At 43.2% G+C, this 24,213-nt stretch overlaps 1 protein-coding gene across 1 annotated transcript in view; it reads left to right on the top strand.

Moving 5' to 3' along the window:
• The first annotated feature begins 11,442 nt into the window (after positions 1-11,442).
• The window catches only part of LOC138303613 (killer cell lectin-like receptor subfamily F member 1), a 56,883-nt gene continuing 44,112 nt past the window's right edge, over positions 11,443-24,213 (top strand). Inside the window, exons 1-4 of the mRNA XM_069242903.1 lie at positions 11,443-11,568; positions 12,671-12,760; positions 20,986-21,168; positions 23,822-23,976. Of these exons, the coding sequence (XP_069099004.1) occupies positions 11,505-11,568; positions 12,671-12,760; positions 20,986-21,168; positions 23,822-23,976 (492 nt within the window). The 5' untranslated portion in view covers positions 11,443-11,504. The remainder of the gene's footprint in view (positions 11,569-12,670; positions 12,761-20,985; positions 21,169-23,821; positions 23,977-24,213) is intronic.

Here is a 24,213-nt window from a genome sequence, read left to right as displayed (position 1 = left end):
GCGACATGAGAGGATGATGTCAAGTAACCTGAGTTACCCACAGCTTCGGAATAGTTGCCTTTGCCACGACTAGTCACTAGTTAGTGTCACCGCTCTAAAATAGTGTATTAGCAAAACCTTTAGGGTGGTGATAAGATTCTCCTTGTCCAGACTATAAACCCTGTTTATAACTTGACAGACACATTAAATTGAGAAACGTCACGATTACCCTGCTGAGAAAATGGCACTTAAAAAAAACAGTAGAATGACTTGTTAAGCAAAGGAAACACTGTTGCATCGCATCACCGCCTTTGTGCATGTTTTCATGACCACCATATCCTGTTATTGCTGTGGTCGGGGCACAGCTTTCACCTTTGTCCTTTCATTGTTTTTACATATTTAGTATTTCTTCTCCAGCATTTATCGAGTTCTGATATCTTTAAAGAAGCTGTAGACCACGAAAACCACTCTCCTTGTTTCTAAGGGGGGACCTGTCACCCGATCCTAACTGCCACGTCTTGGGGTCACCCCAACTCTCCCAGAATTCCCTTTGTTTTGCTTGTTCTTTCCTTTGAATTCGGAGGAGTTTGAAGCATCCGCAAACATTTGCAGACGTTCAGGAAGAGAACATAGTTTGTGCACAATTCCTGGCCAGACACAGCCCACTTTAGTGTCATTTGATATTAATTTTCCACTTATGATTGTAACAATGTTAATTTAGCATCCATGGCAGTGTTTTAATTAGTATCCATTGGTAGGATGGGGCGTACTATAATTAGCAATATTCGATAGCAGGATGGGGTGTGCTATAATTAGTTTAGCCAATGGCAGGAGATGGGCATGATATAATTAGTTTAGCCAATGGCAGAATGGGGCGTACTATAATTAGTTTAGCCAATGGCAGGATGGGGCATACTATAATTAGCTATAGTCAATGGCAGGATGGGGCGTGCCATAATTAGCTATAGTCAATGGAAGAAAATGGCTATGCAATAATTAGCTATAGTCAATGGCAGGAGATGGAGCATGCTATAATTAGTTTAGCCAAAGGCAGGATGGGGCGTGCTATAATTAGTTTAGCCGAAAGCAAGATGGGGGTGTGCTATAGTTAGTTAAGCCAATGGCAGGAGAAGGGACATGCTGTAATTAGTTTAGCCAATGGCAGGATGGGGCGTGCTATAGGTAGATTAGCCAAAGGCAGAAGTGGGGCATGCTATAGTTAGTTTAGCCAATGGCGAGATGGGTTGTGCTATAATTAGTTTAGCCAATGGCAGGAGATGGGACATGCTACAATTAGTTTAGCCAATGGCAGGAGATTGGGCGCGCTATCATTAGTTTAGCCAATAGCAGGAGATCAGAAGTGCTATAATTAGTTTAGCCAATGGCAGGATGGGGCGTGTTATAATTAGTTTGGCCAATGCCAGGAGATGGCGCATGATATAGTTAGTTTAGCCAATGGCAGGAGATGGGGCATACTATAATTAGTTTAGCCAATGGCAAGAGATGGGGCATGCTATAATTAGTTTAGCCAATGGCAGAAGATGGGGCATGCTACATTAGTTTAGCCAGTGGCAGGAGATGGCTATAATTAGTTTAGCCAGTGGCAGGAGATGGCTGTAATTAGTTTATCCAATGGCGGGATGGGGTGTACTAACCTGACACTTATTGTTTCTCCACCGTATCTAGTAGAGGAATGTTGGAATTATGTAAAATGAGACTTCCTTAATAGATTTCTTTGGGCCATAAAGGTCACTCAAAATATCTGAACTCACAGTTGATGTTCTGATGACTGACATGTAATCTGGCATTAGTGGTCCTGTGAGTCCCTCCCCCACAGTGCACCCATCGCATTTTCAACTGCTGCAATTTGTGAATGTTTCCTACAAGATGACATTTGATTTTCCACAAGAGCCAGTTTTGCCTTCTCAGAAGATTGAAAGGTCGTTCTTTCTGACTCCTAAAAGTGCTCTTGTGATCTCTTCGGTCTCGCAATTTGAGGCGGCATGACAGGGTGCACCCTCATGTTTGCAGTTCGGAAAACAATGTATCAGTTATTTGTGAATACTGCAGTGGTTGCCAGCCACTGATGAGTTACCGACCCGCGGGTCCTGGTGCTGGTGCTAGCTGGAGGGGACCCCCTTGGACATCATCCCCTTTATGAATCATGTCAGCAGCTTGAGGGAAGCAGGCAGTGGTTGCCAGCCACTGATGAGTTACCGACCCGCGGGTGCTGGTGCTAGCTGGAGGGTCTCCCCTTGGACATCTCCTTTATGAATCATGTCACCAGCTTGAGGGAAGCAGGCAGTGGTCGCCAGCCACTGATGAGTTACCGACCCGCGGGTCCTGGTGCTAGCTGGAGGGTCTCCCCTTGGACATCTCCTTTATGAATCATGTCAGCAGCTTGAGGGAAGCAGGCAGTGGTCCAGGAGATTCTGAATCTCAGTTTAGAAGGGGTTTTCCTTGGGTCCAGAACCACATTTTGCAGTTCGGAAACCTTTTCTGAATTGCAGAATGCAATTAATACATTAGAACAAGCAGTGACCACTTCTTTATAAAACATCAACAAAGCCAAATAGGTGCAGAGCTATTTGGCTTTGTTAATGGTTTTTAAAGGTGTTGCACAGCAGTGCGGGCTTCTGTGTAATACGGCTTAAAGTAAACAAAAACAAAGGGCTATGGCGTGTTTAACACTTGTAGAGCCATAGTGCTTTCTGATTTTATTGACTTTTGGCCATGATGCACAGCCGCCGCAGTGAGTGGGATTGCTTGGGTGCATGTGTGTGTGAATGTAGGATTACCAAGCTTATAGGAGTAGGCCATCAATGTGGACCTGTAGGAAGATGATGGAATGTATGATGGCCTTCTGTCAGTACGATTGTGCAACATCTTTAAAAAGCATTGACAACGCCAGTAGGTCCAGCATAGCTGATACTTATTTGCTTTGCCAGTGCTTCTTTTTTGTGCAATAAAAATGTGGAATACCAAGTAAATCAAAATTAGGGATAACTGTAAGCTGTACTCATCATATTCTGGAATATTGTATGTTATGCTTATACATGACACATGACGTCTAAGATGTCTGTAAGCCAGCATGATCTACGTGAGTGTTCTTTTGGGGCATGGCCCCTTCCCAGTAGTTAAAGAACGATACACACGCCCTCATTACGAGTTTGGCGGTAATTACCCCCAACTGCCGTGCAGTCTGCCGGCAAAGGACCGGCGTGGACGCAGGAAACTTACCGCCATAATACTACCTCAAAGGCAAATCCTGCCAGAAAAGAGCAAGGTATCTGACCCCGCCAGGCCGAACGACGGTGGGAAACAGGCTGCATGGAATCTGCCATCGCCATGGCAAAAATAAACTGCCCTCTCAATTACGATTCAGAAATCAGCACAGTGGTCATGCAATGGCAGTACGCCATTGGCGGTCCGGACCATCGCAGTCACGTAATGGACTCACCAGCAACAAAACCCCACAATGGTCATTTAGAAAACCCCAAACTTGAGACACATACATACAATTCACACACACACACACACACACACACACACCCACTATAAAACACACACCCACAACACCCACAATCCCTAGCCACGCCTACCTGCTGCCACACAACTCCCGGCCAACCGCCGCAGTCGTCACCGCCATTTTGATTTCCCCTTTGCCACTTGAGTCCTGCACTTACCACAACCACAACTCCACTATGTGTGCTGTTGTGTCCTGCATCTGGTCACAAAGATGGCACCTGCTACAGGGGAGAGGGCCCCAGCCTTCTCACAGGAGGAGCTGACCAGGCTTGTGGACAGGGTCCTACCCATGTATGCCAAGTTGTATGGGTGACCAGAGGAGCAGATGAGTGGATTAACAGTGGTTTAGCAGTAAGTGTGATTGCTTGGGTGCATGTGTGTGTGAATGTAGGATTACCTAGCTTATAGGAGTAGTGGAGTAGGCCATCAATGTGGACCTGTAGATAGATGATGGAATGTATGGTGGCCCACAGTCAGTATGATTGTACCCTATTTCAGCATGCGTGTGGTAAGTCTACACTAATGTGTATTCCTATGTGTCTCCCATGAAGGTCAGTGCTCAGCAGAAGAAGGGTTTATGGTGAGCCATCGCCAGGGACGTGTGGACCCTGGGGGTCTATAGCCAGCAGAGCACCCACTGCAGGAAACGGTGGGAGGACCGGAGACGCAGGGCCTGGTAGAGCGCTGAGGCCCAGCTGGGGACGGCCTCCCAGTGAGAGAGGGGTGCACATTGGACCCTGACCCCCCCTAATTGCCCGCATACTGGCGGTGGCCTACTCAGGCTTGGATGGGCACTTGAAGGCATCACAGCAGCCACTCGGGGTGAGTTCTCACACTGTCCTGCATGCCAACTCTATTGGGGGGATGGTAGACAATGTGGAGAAAGGATGCTGTTACAGTGACTCATAGGTGTCAGGGTATGCAGGTGTTCAGCTTCTTGACTGGGTTACGTTACCTTGTTGTGTAGGGGGCATGTGTACCCAGGCTCCCTTGTTGTGGCGGACACCTCTGAAGCCACCCCAACGCCATCTTCATCTGCCACCCCCCAACACCACCACCCTCCGAATAGCTCCCTACTGAGTCGCCCGTGCCCGCTCACTCAGGAGGGTGGGTGTCTCCTTCACCATAGGCACCTCAGCCCCTGCCCCAGTCAGCCCGGCTGCCTCAATGAGGAGGCTGTTTACCTCCTGAGAACTATCTCTTTGGGACAGACAACCATTGTGAATGCCATCCAGGGGCTGGCATCCCAGATGCAGCAAACTAATGCCCACCTGTAAGGCATTCACGGTGCCTTGTCTGGCCTCCAGAGATCGTTTCAGGCTCTGGCCTCCTCTTTGATGGCAGCCAGTGTCCCTAGTACCTCCGTCCCTCCTCTAACCACCTGTGCCACATCCAGCACCCCCCTCCCCTCACCAATCCCAAGCACACAAGCCAAACAGCATTCACACAGAACAACAAACACGCCACACAAGGACACACACAGGCACCACAAGTCACACCACAGCCATGCACACACTCAACAGACAGATGCAAACACAACAACAGCCACATCTTCCACTGTCTCCCCTACCCCATCCTCCCTTACAGTGAACTCACCACACACACTCGCAAGCACTGCATCCTCACTCCCAGATCCTGCCCCCATTGACACAGTCACCACAACAGCAGTCACCCAGACATGCACCCCAGACACCACACCCACACTCACCACAACAACCATAACAGACACCTGCAGCACACACACCAGACATGCAGACACCACCACAGCTTCCATTCACTCAAACTGATTGTCCTCTCCCACCCTTTTCTCCCGCCTCCTCCCAAAACACATAAATGCACCCACTCAGGCACCCCACATTCATCCACCACACACAAGCAGACTTTGCATCCACCTGCATCCACGTCCAGCACACCCACACGTCCTACGATCACCTCTACTGCCACGCCTGTTTCCACAGCCCCTCCATGTGCTCCTAAAAAACTTTTCCTTTCCCATCTTGACCTGTTTGAACCTCCTGGATAACCACGTCTTGTCCTTGCGCGTTCCCGTGGCTTCCCTAAACCCAGTACCTCCGCTTCGCAATCCTCCCTAGACCTTCCTTCCGGTTCCCATGTCCCCTCACCCCCCAAGAACACACCTGTGAATGGGCCTGATCCTGCTCCCACCCACTGATCTAAACCCACTCCTCCTCCATCAAAAGCTAAGAACAAGCCCCCCTCTTCCAAGCCGAAATCCTAAGCCCCTCCTCCCAAGTCGAAGGCCAAGCCCCCTCTTCTAACCTGATCCCCACCACCAAACACTCCCCCCGCTCCCTTAGGTGCCTGCCCCATTGATGCCCCTGCCCTGTGGAGGCCATGGTTGTGTCACTAGTCAAGTTGGGGCCTTGTTGGAACTGTTTGGCCGCATGCTCATGGACCTCTGAACTGCCCAATGGGCCTCTTTGTAAATAGTTCCTGTTACCCCTTTTGATATTTCCAATATTATATATGGCCAACCTGCACAGTTGCTGCACTTTGATTAAGTTGTCCTGCGTTTGACAATGGCTGCTTTGTGTGCACAGCTATGTGCATCGTTGTCCCCATCTGTGCATGTGTACTGTGCTTTTGTGGCGACATTACTTCTGTTGAGTGTTGTTGCATGTTTACGGTTGGTGGTGTTTGGTGTGTGAGTGACGTGTGTTTAGGGAGTGGTGTGTGTTCTGGTTGTGCGTGAGTGTATTGTGAGTGTGCGCGTGTGTGTGTATGTGTGTGTGTATATGTGTAGGGGTGTTGCTGTGCATGTGTTTATGTGTGGGCGTGGCAGTCGGTGTTGGGTGTGTGTGTGGGGTGTGGGTGAGTAAGTGTGCCCTTCCCTCCCTTGTGTGGTAGGCAGTGTACTCACTGTTGTCATCTTCGTCAGTGCTGTATGTCCTGGAGGTGGACTGAAAGTACCAGTGTTGGACTTTTTTGCTTATGCAGGGCAATCCCCAATCTTTTTGCCTCCTGCCTCCTATTTTTTCTGACCTGTTGCTGTTTGCTTTTGAACTCTGAGCACTTTACCACTGCTAACCAGTGCATATGCTCTGTGTAAATTGTATGTAATTGGTTTATTCATGATTGGCATATTTGATTTACTAGTAAGTCCCTAGTAAAGTGCACTGGAGGTGGCAGGGCCTGTAAATCAAATGCTACTAGTGGGCCTGCAGGACTTGTTGTGCCACCCACATAAGTAGCTCTGTAATCATGTCTCAGACCTGCCACTGCAGTGTCTGTGTGTGCAGTTTTAACTGTAAATTCGACTTGTGTACCCACTTGCCATGCCAAAACCTTCCCTTTTCAAACACCCCTAAGGTAGGCCTTAGGTAGCCCTAAGGGCAGGGTGCAGTGTAAGGTTAAGGTAGGACATATAGTAATGTGTTTTGTATGTCCTGACAGTGAAATATTTCTTAATTCGTTTTTTCACTGTTGCAAGGCCTGTCCCTCTCATAGGTTAACATGGGGGCTACCTCTAAATCTGATTAAAGTGTAAATTCCCTTTGGGAGCGGATGCACATGTGGAGTTTGGGGTCTCTGAGCTCACAATTTAAAAATACATTGTTTAGTAAAGTTGATTTTAAGATTGTGTGTTTGAAAATGCCACTTTTAGAAAGTGGGCATTTTTTTGCTTATACCATTTCTGTGACTCTGCCTGTTTGTGAATTCCCTGTCTGGGTAAGTTTGACAGTTGGACTGTTTGCACCTCACAGTAGACAGTGACACAAAGGGAGCTGGGGTGTAGTCTGCACTTCCTGATGAACCATCTGTGCTAGGAGGGAGGGGAGGAGTGGTCACTCACATCTGAAAAGGCTGTGCCTGCCCTCACACAATGCAATTTCCACCCCCCTGGTGAGTGTCTGGGGCCTGGCCTGAGCAAGGCAGGATTTCACATTCAAAAGAGACTTTACTTTGAAGTAGGCCTACTTCAAAGGAGAAATTGGGTATAAGAAGGGCACTTAAAACCACAGACTTTAGAAACACTTCTGGAAACAAGAGGAACCTCTGCCTTGAGAAGAGCTGAAGAGCTGAGGAAGAAGAGCTGCCCTGCCTGTGACTGTGCTTTGTGGAGCTATTCTGCAGTTGCTGCTTCTGCCAGAGTAAGAGGGCAAAGATTGGACTTTGTGTGCCTTCCATTTTGAGAAGAACTCTCCAAGGGCTTGATTTAGAGCTTGCCTCCAAGTCTCAGGGACAGCAAAGACTTCTCACTGCCAGCACCTGGAGTCTCTGGAGAGACTCCTACTCGGCCTGGTGGTGCCCATCGAGTGCCTGGGACCCTGAAAGGAGAAGCTGGCAGCCTAAAGACAAAGAAATCCACACACAGAGCGCCGTGCGGGGAAAAATCTACACGACTACGATCTGCGGCTGAAGAAACGATGCGCTGCCGGCTCCGCAGCTGAGAAACGATGCTCGCAGGAAACGCGACTGAAGAATAGATGCACGGAGCAGAAGAAACGACGCACAGCATCACCGACGGAGGTTGGGAGATCACAACCGCGCTGCGGGGTTTTCGGATCATTGTGCGGCTGGATTTCCGACTCAAGTATTGCTGGGCGTGGAAAAACAACGCAAGGCCTGCCCGGACCCGAGAGTGCTGACCGGATCAACGCATCACTCTCCTGTGGAGAGAAGAAACGACACGCCCGACCCGGGGAAAGGAGAAACGACCCACGGTCCCGCTTGTGAGTGGAATCAATGCATCGCAAGCCCTTTTTGACGCGCACTCGCCCGTGTGGGGGTTATTTTTGACGCACCCAAGGTACTTTTTCACACTGACAGCGTTAGTGTGTGTTTGAAACTACTTAAAGAATCTTTTTAGTTTTTAATTGATAACTTGACTTGTGTATTGTGGATTTTTGACGTTTTGGTCTTGTTTTGTTTAGATGCATATTTCCTATTTTTCTAAACTGGTGTTGTGTCATTTTGTAGTGTTTTCATTAAGTTACTATGTGTGTGTGTACAAATACTTTACACCTAGCACTCTGAAATTAAGCATACTGCTCGTACCAAGCTACTCAGGGGGTAAGCAGGGGCTAGCTGAGGGTGATTCTCCTTTACCCTGACTAGAGTGAGGGCCCTTGATTGAACAGGGGGTAACCTAACTGTCAACCAAAGATCCCATTTCTAACAACCAGAATTAGTTCACGCTCCATGTCATTGGCGCTTCCTCTGTGTCCCTGCGGTCAGTGTTTCCATATACTGTTCCTTTCCGGCAGGCTTTGAGTGGAGGTTGGCCCGCCCCAGAAATCGTGGCGGTGTGCTGATCCATAATATGGTGGGCAGTAAGGTCCTTTCCGCCTCCCTGTTGATGGCATCCCGCATCGTCTGCGGTCAGCCTGCACAGGCGGTACAGGTGGTGTACTGGGTGTGTACTGGCCTGTTCATCGCAACAGATGTATTACGGTGGTCTATGCCGCCAGCCTGTTGGTGGTCGGATCGCCAAGGCCGGCGTAGCAGTTCTGTCTCCACCAGTCTCATAATGAGGGCCACAGTCTCTCGCGGGGCAGCCAGAGGGATAAAATAATATGTTCTCTCCAAGTGGATAGAATGTGAGTGTCTGTGATAGTGCTGAGGGTAACTTTGCAGTTCTTTGTCATATGGCATCAGATAGGACACATTGTGACAGAATTTATTGCATATTATATCTGGGATTGGAGGAATTGTAAAATGGATGAGGATACTCTGTAATAGGATATTAAACACACTGGCCTGCTTTCTACGTTACATGTCAGTCATTTGCAATGTAAGCCAATGCAGGGTGAGCAAATTTGCTCAGAATCAAAAATGTTTATTCACTTGCTGACACCCTAATTAGAACATAAAATGCATGGAAGGAGTAAATGCAGTTATTCCTGGGCCCTGCTGACACTGCTGTACCCCATCCTATGGTCTGTCTGGAATATGCCCTATCGTATCAGCAACATTTGGGAGGAGGGCGGATAGTAGAGGGATGAGTTGGTGGCTGCAGATTCATGCACTCTCTAAGAGTGCCATGCCTGAAAGTAACACAAAAGTATATGTAGACGTCTGCTGGCCAGTGGAAGGACAATGGCCACAGGAAGCAGTACTTAGTCCATGCTCCAGCACTCCAAAGCTCTGAAGAAAGCCGGAAGCCAGGAGGAGCCAGGGACAAATAGGAAGTAAGGAAACAAGAGTGACGTGGGATCCAGCCAATGGTAAGCAAAGGTAAGACATAGGCAGGTTCTAAGCCCATTTTAAGACCTTTTTTGTTACTTACAAGAGATTATGCAAACATAGCACAAGGTCTGTGCATGTAAGATCTAAGCAGGAATTTTGCAAATGCAAACCTGATGATCTTTCAAGGATTTGTGACCACAGAATCCCTTCGTAAAGCTGGCCTTATAGCAGTAGCATACAAGAGGGGTCCCAAGGCTTGGCGTTGTGGACAGAAAGAGAGAGGAGAGTTGCTGAAGAGTGGTAGGAGCACTAGTAGACAATAAACAGACAGGAGGAGAACAGATTCAATGATGTGGCAGTTATGCCAGGCGAGGTGAGTGATATGAAGAGAGTTGGGTGGTCAACAGTGTCAAGCACTGCTGAGAGATAAAACTAGGATGAGAATAGAGGACAGGCTGCTAAGATGAATTGAGGAGGTGTATTTAGACACACTAGAAATGGATGGCTCCCCCTTGTGGAGGGGGCTGAAGGTAGCAATGGAGGTGGTCATGTAGGTTACAGACCTCCACCCTTCTTAACAGTTTTTACCACAGAAGAGGAGGTGGGGGTCTTCAAGAGGGTAAGCCTTTGTGCCAAGCAAAGACTGCACAGGGGTTTCCATGATACCTTGTGTTCCACCATGTGATATTCGCTCTTCACTGTGACATTTGGTAAAGGGAGCCAATATTGTACGACTAAAAGTGGCAGTAGGGTCTGCCTTTCGCATGCGCGAGTGGGATCCGGCAGTCAACCTTCACCAGGGTGCACAAAGTTTTGTGTTTTGAGATAATGGCTTACAAACATCACAATACCTTTCTGTTATCTTCAGTTATTCAGTTTAATCTGTTTTTAAAAATAGTTGCTGCAGATGCTGTTTTTAACACCCAACCAGCTATCTTCTTTCCCTTTCATCTCCCTCTCTTCCCCGGCCGGCACACACCAACACCCCCCTCCAACCCACCAACAGCCTGCCACTAGCATGCGGAGCTAAACTGTGGGTGATGCAGGTGATTTAGGGGGATGGAGTTTAGATTACATTTCTTTCTGCCCAGGACATTCTCTGAGGAAAGCCAGGCTGTGGGTGGCAATGTGTGAGTTGGTAGATCTAATATTATGACCGAAAGATTGAGTAGAAGCATCTTGGATATATTGATAGTTGCAAAATGGGGTGGTTGATAGCGGCAGAGCTGGGGTTAGCTCAAAGTTTCTTTATTAGGGGCAGAATCACTCCAGCTTTGTAGAGGGATTTAAACCTTCATGCAAGAGGAAAATTACATCAGAAAGGTGCGCTGGAGAGAATAGTAGACTGTGGTGGTGGTGAAGGTAGAAGTTCAGAGAAATGGTGGCAACTGTGTGAAACTACCCACTTCCAGGAATACTTAGAAGGAGCAACAACCATAACACGATTCATGGTGGCAGGAGCAGACAGACTCTTGGAACTAACAAGAGTGTGCTGCTGACGAGGACATAGAAATGCACATACGTGTAACCTGTTGGTTCACATGTATTTTTAAATGTATGCTTCGTCTCAATCAGGTTTGAATGGCAACTCAAATCATTAATCAATAAACATTTATGATTTAAGGCTCTGCTTTATTCTGATTAGCCTCTTGGGGAGTATTTGTTGTTTCTTGTTTTTTCTCTTGCACCTGATCTATCTAGGTCAGTAAGCTAACCGCGCAGAGGGCGAAGGGACTTCCTGCCCATGGTCTGCTAACATCCCTCCATACATAGCCCCTTCTTCTTCAGTCCGAGCTTCCCCTGCAGGATGCTTGAGCTCTGCGTGGGCTGCTGGTAGTTCAGCTTGCATGAACGGCACTTATGTAGGGGAGATGGAGGGAAGGTGCAGAGGCTCAAGGAACATGCAGGAAGGTAAGATGTTGTGCCGTGCCATTCAGGGTGAAGGATCTGAAATAAGATAGGAAGAAAGGATAAGAGAGTGAAACAAAGGAATGCATGCATGTACACTCACACACAAACATGCATGCATGTGCACACACATATATACATAGATATAAATATAAATAATGGGATGATGGGTGGGCCTTCTTATTTTTGCCAGTAGTTTGAAAGCTCGTATTTCACAGAAAAAAGGCCCTCACTGTGAATAATGACAAGAAGCAAACAAGGAAGTTTAAAAGCAATGCAGGGAGGAGCATACATAGGAAGCAGGGAAACAAACAAGGCAAGAACAGGCGAGTGTGTAAGTGAATGATGAACACGTGTTAGTTTACTTTGCCTTGTAATCTGCAGTCTGATGTAACTGAAACCCGTGTAGCATGAGCTGAAACCTTTATTGTGTCAAACTCCTATCTACTGCAGGAATGGCCGTAGGGGCAGAGCGGGGGGAGGGGGGTTGTCGTTGTGGCAGGGGAATAAAGAAAAAAACACTTACCAGCAACTGCCATACACCGCATTGGTGCTCCTCTGCTCCTCTGCTTACCTTAGTGCTTCTCTGCTCCCCCCCTGCACAATCCAGAAGGCCTGCCAAAGTGACATGCGCACTTAGAGTGCACTCCTCCTCCCTGGTGATGTGGAGCATGCCGTCCCGCCCTACAGTCCGCTGGAAGATAAAATGATAATAAAATTATTTTATTATCATTTTCTTTTTCTGTCTTACAGCAGTGGGGTGATAGCATAGCAGCCAGGGGTGGAATGAGGTTTCAATAATACAAAGACTTCAAAAGACAACAAAAAATGCATATCTGTTGCGACAAACCTTTCAACCATTAACAGGAAGTCCACAGTAATCAACAATAACTGGTGGACTGTAAACATAAGTAAAAAAAGCATTTGGTTATCTGCAGATCTGCCATAGCAGAGGAGCCACCCCTGGTTGTTGTTGCACTACAAGGAATTTGCAGCACCTGTGTATGCCTTGTGGGTCATTGCTGGAATCCTGCAAGTCGGTATGGTGCTTGTATGGTGCTTTCTAATCACTAACACTTGCATGCTTTTCTCTGCCTCCTTTTAGGTCCACTGTGGTTCTGTTGTCTCTATGGTTTGCCGCTGGTCCTCGTGTCCTTTCTGAAGCTGTCAGAGATCATTGCACTGGTTTCTTTTGGTAAGTGGCACAAGAAGGGTTCACTGTTGCTAACATGAGTTGGGGGAATGGGTGACCCACTGTAGAGCCTCCTCTTCAGAGATGCCAGTCATGGCCACCCATGGAAGCAGAAGATATTATATTTGTTTTCTATCAGAGATCTCACACCAAGGAAAGAACCAAAGGCCTGGGAGAGACAGGCCATTCTACAGAGACAGACATTGCCAGAAGCGACTGAGAAGCTTTGCAGACAATGAACATTGCGAGGGTGTTGGTGCACCCTGCAGGCTACAGCATTGTGGACAGCTCGATTACGAGCTGGAGACAATGCTGTAGCCTGCTTCCCACTGGGCCAGTGGGTGGAAACTCAGGTTTCCATCCTTCGACTTAGAAGGAGACTTTTCAGTGGAGAGCAAGCCTCATAGATGCCCACCTTGTAGGGAGATTAATGGATGGAGTTTTTCGTCCACCAAACTCAAAATCAGGCCCTCTATTTCCAAATTCCAACATAACTTAGTCAAATCCCAAGAGATCTGCTCCCCTACTCCTTTACAGAAACAAACTCCAGAATCACTCTGAGCTTGTTCACTAAAGATTTCACAAATGGATCCTAATAACAGAAATATTACAAATATGGTGAATGAATTTCAAATGTAGATATTATGGCCAAGAGGACTGAGACTGTCTTGTCATGTGTGGAAGATGTCCATTGCTACTCCACAAGCATAGGGATGTTTCTGTTATTTTCACATTGCAACTTGTTGGGATTGGACTAGGCTGTGTAGGAATATGTCTTGCTTTGGCGAAAGTGCTCCATTGGTGACCGTTGCTCCTATGAGGCTGAGTCTTGTGGGGCTTCTTTTTACGGGCCTCACACTTTTTTCAAGAACAAAGGTACTTCAACCTACCTCAAACAATTTACCTTCCTTACAATGGTGACAAGTTGACTTTGAGCTCCAAGGAAATTAAATCCCATGTTGCAGCCATTCGTAACTCCATGGTATTGTATGTTCAACATTGGTTATATAAACAATTCTTGGCATGAGCAACAGCTCACAATTAGGTATTAAGGATGCATGCATCTACTAGGTTTTAGCCACACCTGGTCCTCCTCCACTGGACTGCCAAGAATGGAATGAGGGATTTGAAACATATTTGGAGATACAGGAAAGTATAATTCTTGCTCCTAAAAGCAAAGATTAAATAAAAAAGCATTGTTGAGGTCCTGAGCATGGGAAGTTTCTCAAAGTATTACTTAGAGTAGAAGTAATAGTAGCTGATGAGGAAGGTGCCCCTACTACTTGTGAGCAACATGCCACAGTAATGAATATGTTAGACAAGCGATGTACAAAAAAAGAATGTTGTGTTAGAAAGACATACATTTTTCAAAATAGAAAAAAGATGGGTGGCCCTGTTAAAGATTATGTGGCCACTTATAGATCTTTAGCAGAAACATATAATTACACAGCATTTAATAAACACATAATAAGAAACTGATAGTAAAACGTCCAAGAACGTCCCTTACGTTTGGAACAACTTATCCTTGAAGAAGATGTAGAAATAGCACAAGGAACTAAGAATGTACCCGTATATCTGAAGGAAATGCCTATAGGTACAAAACATACCAAGAAATTATAGTAAGTGTTAGCATGAATACGTCAAGACAAATCAAAGGGCTGTGCATGCTCTCTTTTGTGAGTTTAACATATTTTCAAAAAGCTATCTTGGTATTTGGTAGTATAGGTGTGAATGTAAATGACAATCTATTGGAGAATATGTTGCACATATTAAAGGAGAGGGGTCGATGCTAGGGAATGAGAAGTTTAAGACACAGGTGGAAACAGTGGACATCTACTTACCATGCACCTTTTACCATGCATGCGTTTACCATGAATATACATTTACCATACATGCCTTTACCATGCAGGTAAGTATAGTTAAATAAATTAAACTCATACAGATTATAAATATAAATAATATGAATGCCATAATATTTATATTTATAAATGTTATTCATAATATTTATAGTTACAATCAGTGGAATTCCAATCGCTTAATCTATTTCAAAATAGCAGGAATGTATGTACTTGATATGCATTACAGAATGACTACAAATATGTTATTATGTGAGTGGCTAAAATTACAAAAGCAAATATGTAGCAGTACCAAATGAGCTGTGGGGAGGCAGTCATCTGTGAAAAATGCAAATAAAGTGGCACATAAAAAATATATATGTAAACTTTTTTACGAAATATGCCATTCGCTTAGGCCACCCAAAATAGTGAGGGGAAATTTAAAATCAATTTTGTGGGTCAGAATGATACACATGTAATGTCTAAATTAAAGATGAAAGAAACATACACTCTATTTTAGCCATCCAGGGGGCCCAGTAGGTATATCACATATATATTTTCACAGAAAATGTAAACACAAAAATAATTCCAAAGGAAAAATCCTTCAATTAATAAGGTGATAGCGGGCAAATCCCCATAATCCGATGCATCTTTGAAAACAGTGGATAAATAACATTTAAAAAGGTGCTTGAAATATCCAAACATTGATAAAATGACAATGAATGCATATTCAATATTACATTGCCCTGACTCATATATAACAACTTATGCATACATGGTAATTGAGATCTCGACCTCAATATTATAGAGGTGGAACACCAGATAATAAGGTCATATCAAATAGTTATGTCACATCAAGAAAGAGAAATTTTCCGCACAACCATATGTAGTGTAGCCCAATCATAAGAGATACATAAGGAATAATAGAAGTGAAAAGAAAGAAAAACGTGAAAAAGGATATATATAAAACAATTCAACTTAGTGGGGTGATGCCAGACATGAGGATGACCAAGAATGGGAACACTCATCATCCTAATATTCAGTTTCTTTTTCTCATTTTTTCAACAACAGACTGAGCAGTTTCCAAAATACATTCGACTCCAAAGTGTATGGCCAATTCCTCATTACTATTTAAACCATATGGAAACTTTGTAATGAGTTGAATGATGTATTTTGACTCCAAGAGTCACTGCTCCTTCTCTCAGTAACCCCCGGTGATATTTCTATGAATCCGATCAATGCCAACATTGTTCAGTAAGGTGTTGTCTCCTTCATGTTTCAGATGAAGTGCCTAGTCACGGGGTAGCTGGGGTCATTATTTTTTATAGCAGGTAAATGTTCCAAAATGCATTTTGTGACAATTTAGTACTACCTACATTGTGTAGGTAGTACAGGTAAAGGCTCATTCCAAGAGGTATACTTCAAAATCAGATGTACATGTGATCAGTTTAGATATCTTAATAATTCTGCCTGCAGATAATTTGTAGCAGTCCCTGTTTGTGCTATATTTGCATGCTTTGCATGACCCACATGTGCAAAATCATGTGGGGGGCTTTAACCAAGTAGTAGTGGTTTTGACTGGATTGAAATAACCATGGACAATAATGTCACCAATAGACTTTGGTTTTCTATAAGTTATAGGTGGATATTGCCTTATTTATTTTCCTGTGGTGGGGTTTGTATTGTCATGGGTGGTGTTAGGATTATAGTTGAATGTCGCTCATAAACTGCTAATCGAGGAAGAGTCTATGAAAAACCCCAGTCTTTCAATGGTATCCCCCACCTAATTAACCTGTGAGCTTTCTGTAGCATATTTCAAGATATGAATTGCAGGAATATCAGCAATATCCTTCAAAGCAAAATCAGGGTTAATGTCATAATATTCTGCTCAGTCTGTGATTTTTAAAATTTACATCAGCATACATTTGAAAAGGTTTTTGTAGTTTCAACTTTCTGATAAGGATAAATAAGTCAATTCTGGTGGTCCTATAATCAAAGTCCACTGTGGGGCAGAAAGATGGAACTAGTTGCAGGATTGATTCCTCCTAAGGAGTGAGCGGTGTCTAAGATAGATTTACCACAGATTTATTGTCACTGTTGTTAGGATCTGACAGTGTTATTTGCTTGTTCCTTCCACCCCTTCTGGTTGGCCTCTTCTTCCAGCACAACTTCTGTCCCTTTCTCTTCTCCTCTGTTTGAGTATTGGGGGGATACCCTGCTTGTGTTTCAAAAGTTTAAATTTTTGATAAAAAGTTAGTGGCCAAACCCCTAAAGGGAGAGCACGTGTTGCATTATCCAAATCACTGATGACATCTGAACTTGTGCTGGTTGAGAGTAAATCTTGTTGTTGCTGCTGTTGTGTTATTCTTAAATCCTGTTGTAATCCATGAAAGCATTCGGCAAAAGTAAGGATCCTAGTCTCAGCATATTCCTTTTTATCTCTCAGGAATTTGAGCTGGTTTTTGGCCTTAATTTCCTCCTCTTATTTGTTCAGTTTCTCATCTAGAGATTTGAAAAATCCAGGTCAATTTTGGCATATTTTATTAGCATTTCCAACATGCCTTTTCTGGTCTTGGCCATGAGGGAAACACATTATTTAAAAAGTTATGGATTGGGTTTTTGATATGTTGGCACAATTGATATCCTGAGACCCCTCTGTACATAGCCTACCTTAACATGGTTGGTAAGCGATGTGATGTGATCTCCTCACATTTTTTTCAATTTCCAAGAATTGTATATTGATCCAATAACATCTAAATTAGCCTGTCACTTGCCAAGAGGTGGTTTCTGACATAATTATAGTTCTTTGTTTCTTCAGACAAATATTGCAATCAATGAATTATAAAATATAAATCACAATAAAGGAAACAGATGAGAAAATAAAAAAAGGAAACACAAAAACACATGGTAGAGAAGCATCACATTATATGTTGTAAGCAAAAAACTATATTTCTGGTGTGTGAGCCAAAACCCAATAATTAAGTGAACCCCAATAATCAGATCACCCCAAAAGTACCTCTGGCGGTCCTTCCCCACTTTTCACACTCTTGCGATAAAAGTATCAATCATCTCAATATGGCCGAACAATTCAGCAGAATCAATAACAAGTGCGGCCAGTTAACAACTCCTGATCAGAGGAAAGGTTAAAAGACCTTATTACAGAATTTAAAAAATACATGATACAAAATAGACCCAATAATGCGATCAGGAGATGAACACGGAATAAAATCAGAAATATGTTGAGTCTCAAAATAAGCAGCAAAGTTATTAAAGATAATCGCTATAAAACTGGGTATAGATCAATCTGACAATATCCCAGTAGAAAAGGGAAAATCTCGGAAAAAATAGACAGAGTCTCGGGAGGAACAGGAAAGTCTCTCTGGCTGACTCCCAAAACCAAGGTTTTTTGTACATTTGTTTGCAAAACTAATGAGAAGAAATTGCAAACATAGAGTTGTATGAGGACATAATGAGAAAATCAGAGGTTACAACATCAGAAATAGTTTTTTTTAGCACTATGTCACTCCACTGAAATCTCTAGCAGCTTCTATGAATCTTACATCTGGAGATGCATAATGCATAATGTTACAGCTCAACAATAGACTATACAGATTTGTTCTAGCAAGCTCACACTAGGAAGTTTCAGCAGAAGATACCTTGTCAATTGTTGCAACTGTTGGTACCCCAAGAAACAGGCTTCAGTCATAATAAACACTCTCACAGGCAAATAACCAATTACATTACATTGTCCTGTGCTCTGCACAATCTACAGAAACAATGGGGAGAGAATGTCACACATTAATCAGAAAGGGCAATGAGCAGGTGCAGGATAGGCAGTTCATCAGAAATAGCATCCATGTTAACTATGTTACCTGAAATGATATCTCAATGTAAAATGTGGCACAACTAAAAGACATATTTAACATATTTAAGCACAATTCTGAACTTTTGTGGAAACACGTTTAAAGTGCAAAACTATTAATTCATTGGTTATGACTGTAATTCATCATGAACATCATTGGTACTCAAAATAATTAGTTGCCCAGTATTGCATATTTAAAAAAATGTTTAACATTGATATATAATCTAGAATTCTAGATCAGGATAAAGGATACTGAATTATTGCACTTAAGCCACACTACATTTTATAATTTCAGTGTGAAAAATGTGTTTATTTGTTATTAATCGCTAAAATCAGAAATAGAAGTACAGAGTTTGTGTGTTATCATTGCTGCCTCAATTCTTTAATTTCCATTCGGGAATAAAACAAAAACTATTGTACATTAAATGTTGGATGAATGTAGGCTTGTCGACAAAATGACAGATAACCCAACTGCGCTGAGCAATATCTCAGGAGAAGCAGTATTCACATATCGGGTGCACCACATAAATCCATTATAGGTTCACAGTACTTGTCCCGATAGCAAAGAAGATATTCTACAAGAGACAAACGCCAAATTAAGAAAGGGAAAATAAAACAGAATGTATTGTAAATGTAAGCTAACTCCAACAAATCAAAAACATTAGCTGGTGAGTCTGCAATAGCATTTCAAGCAAATGGTGTGACAGCAGTAGGCATGGATTATAGCAACGTTTGACCAGCCTTTCCAGGGAAATATTTACCTATTATTTAGTAACTTCCATTCATAAACTACCACCCATGTGTCAATGGAAGGGACTGTACTAGAAAGAATTCTATTTTGAAAACTATTTTGTCACATAACCAACAACTGGTGCAGCAAAAAGAAATCCCAAACTCCTGATAATATCGGTGCACCCTCAAATCAAACTTGTTAATGGGAACCCAAGCACGGCCTATGTAAATTCAATGTTAACCATAAACGTAAGACCTGCTGTGTAACATCAGGAAGTACAATTACAAGAATAAATCTATGAAAGCAAACTGAAGCCATAAAAGATAAATCCTTAACATCAGAGCAGTAGCCCAAAATATGTAAGACAACATTCAAGCAGGATTCAAACCCTGTGCGCAACAATATTGACTTAATGTACCCGACACCATGATGTAGCTGCTAAAATTTAACTGAAAGATTCCAGCGTTTAATGGTATATGAGTGGTTATAAGTTGTAAGTAGATAATATGAACTAACTGTAAATGTAGACTCAAAATATGGCTATAAGAGAGGTTCAAACCAATCACTGCATTATCATTATTACAAATGCTCTATTGTACCACCAAAGTTACTAAAGGACTCGAAGAACAGGCTTCCAGTTGAGCTAAGGTACAAAACACAGTCACAAATTCCTGAAAATAATATTCCACTAATATTTCGGGCTTGATTAGGTGTTTGGCTGACGGTAAGACCTGTCTGTCGAATTTCCGTCGGGGAGGTTGCCACCACAGTGGCGACCTTCCCGCCAGACCCACTACGACTTTCCTGCTGGGCTCACAGGTAGAAAGCAAGGTTTCCGCCCATCAGCCCAGCGGGAAAGTGGCAGCAACATTGCTGCTGACTCGTAATCGAGCTGGCGGCAATGCTGCATGGGGCACCAGGACCCTCGTAATGCCACTGTCTGCACAGCACCTGCACTGCTCATGCCAAGCGCATGGGCAGTGCAGGGGCCCCCGTGGCTCCCTGCACCTGTTCTCCACCAGCCATGAAAAGGCTAGCGGAGACCCAGGTCATAATCAGCACGGCGGTGCTGCATGCTGTGCGGCCCTGGCTGATTCCAACCTCCTCCACCGTCAGCAATCCCGGGGGTGACACGGTACCCTGGTGGTCTCACCACCAGTGTCTTAATGTTGCGGTCGACCCCCCCACAGCAGCGACGGTCCTGACTGCCACCACGAGGCTGGCAGTCTCAAGAACGCCAGTCTCATGATGAAGCCCTCAATCTTTGAGTCTTTTCAAATACCAGATAATAAAGTGGCAACTTACAACAGAGCAAAGTAGAAACCTGTGCCACAAATATCACTGAATATATGTAAATGCTGCAGTTATTCAACACAATTATATACTGCTTAATCAAAGAAGCTCATCTAATTGTTACTAAAAAAAAGTTGAAATTCCTCATCTTTGTTCATGCCTAACCCCACAAACCTGAGCTTGTGTGTCCAGAATGACTCTTATTTACACTGTTTATATTCTCTACCTCCTCTTGTGTTTCTTTCATCTTCATTTTACTTGTCTAATAGTTGGTGCTAGATATATTTTCAAGCACACTCATGTTATAATGTGCAGAGACTTTTTTTTACAACTCATAAACTAATCTACCAACAGTCATTGGCTGCATCAGAAAAGTCTCGCCGTTTGCAATTGATGAAACTACAATATATGCATTGCTATGGTCATTGGGAGTTGTGTTTCCAGGAATCTGCACTACATGTATTGTTCTGTGGCCTCATTCTGGGCACTTTATTCTCACCTGTAGTGAAGCCTGCTTGTGAAAGCAACCACACCCGAGCAGATATAAAGGAACTCTTGGGCAGCACCACCTATCAGAGCCAGGGAAGAGACCATACCAGTGCTGATGAAGGAACATCAACTCCGAAGCAGTGCACCAAACTCCTGAGTGCTTTGGAAGAATTCCAGGAAGACTTGTGTGACAGAGCAGGTGAGAGTCATAAATATGTCCCATATTCTGTTTTAGTTCTCAATATAATGCAATGGATGCATGTAGAATGTGTAAACAAACAATACCTTAATTTTCTTTGCAGTTCAGTTTTGACATCTCCAGTCACCTGCAATAGGAAAAGTACTATAATATCTCATTAGAGTTAAGTTGTGGTGTCACAATGGAGGTTGCAGAGCAGAATCACAATGTCTTTAAACAGTTCAAGGGAGAACTAGATGTGCAGTTCTTCTGAACTCTATTAGAGTTCATTACACAAAAGCAGAAACCTATGTGCATGTTACCACACATGCAGAACTGTAGTTGTTTTAAAGTGATTTGCAATAAACAGCACATAACAGGTTTTGGTAATAAAGTACTGTGTACATTTTGGTGGTTTTTGTATTCATTCTTCAGATTTTTCACTTTCTCTACAAAACAATCATATTATCTATTTCATTATGAAAGAGCATAAGACAAAGGTTTAGTTTTTTGGGATGGAGAACAATGGCGTGGCCATGTATTATTGTAGTGTTCTGAATAAAATACCCTTTCGTATGTCATAATAATAATGCAAGTCACCTAAATCAGTTCTTTTTGCAACACACACAATATCAGCCAGCTTACTATTAGGTGTCAGTATTCAGGAACTAATTCTCTAAACCTAACAAGAGTCATTCCTGGTGGGTACTTACGCATCACAGAAGCAGTCAGTTAATCCACACAGCTTACCTACAATTTATATTTACTCTCTAGACTGGTTACAATGATTTCTTTGGGGTCTCTGGTAATGTGAATCAAGTTGCTATTTGACTATATTTTAAGTGATGTGCTTATAATGTCCATTTCAATTTATAACAGAGTATTATTACTATCCATGTCAATTGTACTAATTGAATTAACCTAACAAGCACCCATCTTGTAGTTTTCATGTGGATCACTGTAGCTGCCACTCAAACAATTCTGCTAATTTACAGCCAGATGTATGAAGACACGTAGCAGTCACAAAGCCTGTGATTCGCTGAATCCCAGGGACTGCAAGAGCTAAATGGCTTTTTAGTATATACAAACCCATTTTGCTACTCTGTAAGAGTTACGGAATCACAAAATGAGTTGAGAAGGGCACAACAAACTACTGTTTGGAAGAGGTGTGTTTATGGTGTCCCTTTAACAATGACTTGTTATAGCATGTATTCATGTTTTACAACTGAATCCCAATCACAAAGCAATGAAAGGATGCCGAGTCCAGAGTTGAGGTGATAACAGATTGGAATTAAATAGATTAAGAAACCGTATGGACTATTGGACTTTTACTCTGGAAGAATATTTTCAGGTATGCTTGACTGTATCTTCATTGTAGTTCACACACTGCACTGTAAAACCATGTTGCACCACATGGTTTTAAGTTTAGGAAATCATTTATTTTATTGTAATTTATTAGTAAGTTTTCATTAAATTTCTATATGAGACAGACACAAAAAAAACACTACAGAAACAGACATTCAAAAACTAAATATAAAATGTAGCAGTCACAGGCACACCTGCTCTTCTTTGCAACATATTTGTAATAAGAGAATGCTTCTTTGTGAGTAAAAACGGTAATACCTTATTGGATCTCTCGACGCTGCCAAAAGCATAAGGGCGTTTACCAAACAGTGAATACAAAATTTCCTAAATAATGCAAACTTTAGGATAGAAATATTAGACGCTCAAGAGAAATATTTGGCAGCAATCACAGCCCTTATTAGCAGCTCCTCCAATACTGCGACAACCCCAAATGTAGTAAAACAGACTTATTGAAAATAAACAATTCCATCAAAGTGCAAATGCAGTCACCAAACTTTGAAAATTCCAGTAATATTAAAAGCGTTAGGGAAAAGTGTCTTTATTCACCTACAAAGTTACCAGAGTCTAATAATATTGTGGGTGACTGACAGTAGGGATGCAGTCCCAAAAGCATCCTTCTCGCTCTTCAGTCTGAAGTGTATGACAAGGTGGATATAAAAGGTCAACTTTAATTGGTACCTTCACGGCAAATTCAACCTATTCACATTGGTGCTGACTTCTCACTGAGTGTGAAATTCATATAAGAGATGTGGATCTTCTATCGATCTATTTTTTGCGGGTATATATATTGATTAGGTATTTGCGGGCACCCATTTCCTTCTGCGCTAAAATCATCCCTAGTTTTGTCAATTTTACAGCAGAATAACCCTGAATGAGTGAACAACAGTTAAGGGAAAGATCAGGTACAACTGGGGCTGGTTGGGATATTAAAATTGTTTCTAAGTGGTGTTACCAGCATTATTTACTTCTTCTAAAAATGCTAATCTACAATATAGCAGTTTTATGAGACTGCCAGCATTTGTTAAATTGTGCATCATAGCCATGTTTCAAGCACGTGAATAAATGTGAAATATCTGTCATTCTTAAGTAACAGTTCTTAATTCATGTGAGAGCTGTTAATATAATGTGCAGGATGTTTTAGTTTTAGCTCAACATATTTCATCCATCTTTAGTTTCTATAGTTTCCATTTTGTTGCAGCTGTCTCAATGTTAATTATTGTTATATTAACTTGCACCACGGTGAATGGCGTTCCCTTATTAAAAGGAGTGCATATTACCAGCTTCATCTTTCCTCTTGTTTCGTCCACAGGGGATACCACCTGCAAGCTCTGCCCGCTGCACTGGGTGTCCGAGAGGGCAATGTGCTACTACTTCTCAGAGGAGAAGAAGAACTGGGCAGAAGGACAAGACTATTGTCGGAGGAGGAAGGCTGTCATGGTGTCGCTGGATGACTCAGTCAAGAAGGTGAGCGATGGCACACTTTGAGAAATCTCTAAAACAGCAAACTTGCATTCTTTTTCAGGAATCCATGTTACGATGAGGCTGCAAAGCTTCCATGATAGGAAGAGTAATGGGCAAATCTTGACCTACTTTTGTGAAGCAAAAGACAAGGGGTTGACTTAGTACTTGGTGGACAGGTTACACCGTCACAGTGGTGATGGTACGCTGTCCAACGAAAACTTAATCCTGTAGGCTACAATG

The sequence above is a fragment of the Pleurodeles waltl genome, chromosome 7 (genome assembly GCF_031143425.1).
Source record: "Pleurodeles waltl isolate 20211129_DDA chromosome 7, aPleWal1.hap1.20221129, whole genome shotgun sequence".
NCBI classification, from domain to species: Eukaryota; Metazoa; Chordata; class Amphibia; order Caudata; family Salamandridae; genus Pleurodeles; species Pleurodeles waltl.
Note: the sequence above shows the minus strand (reverse complement) of the source record. Positions and strands in the feature narration are given on the sequence as shown.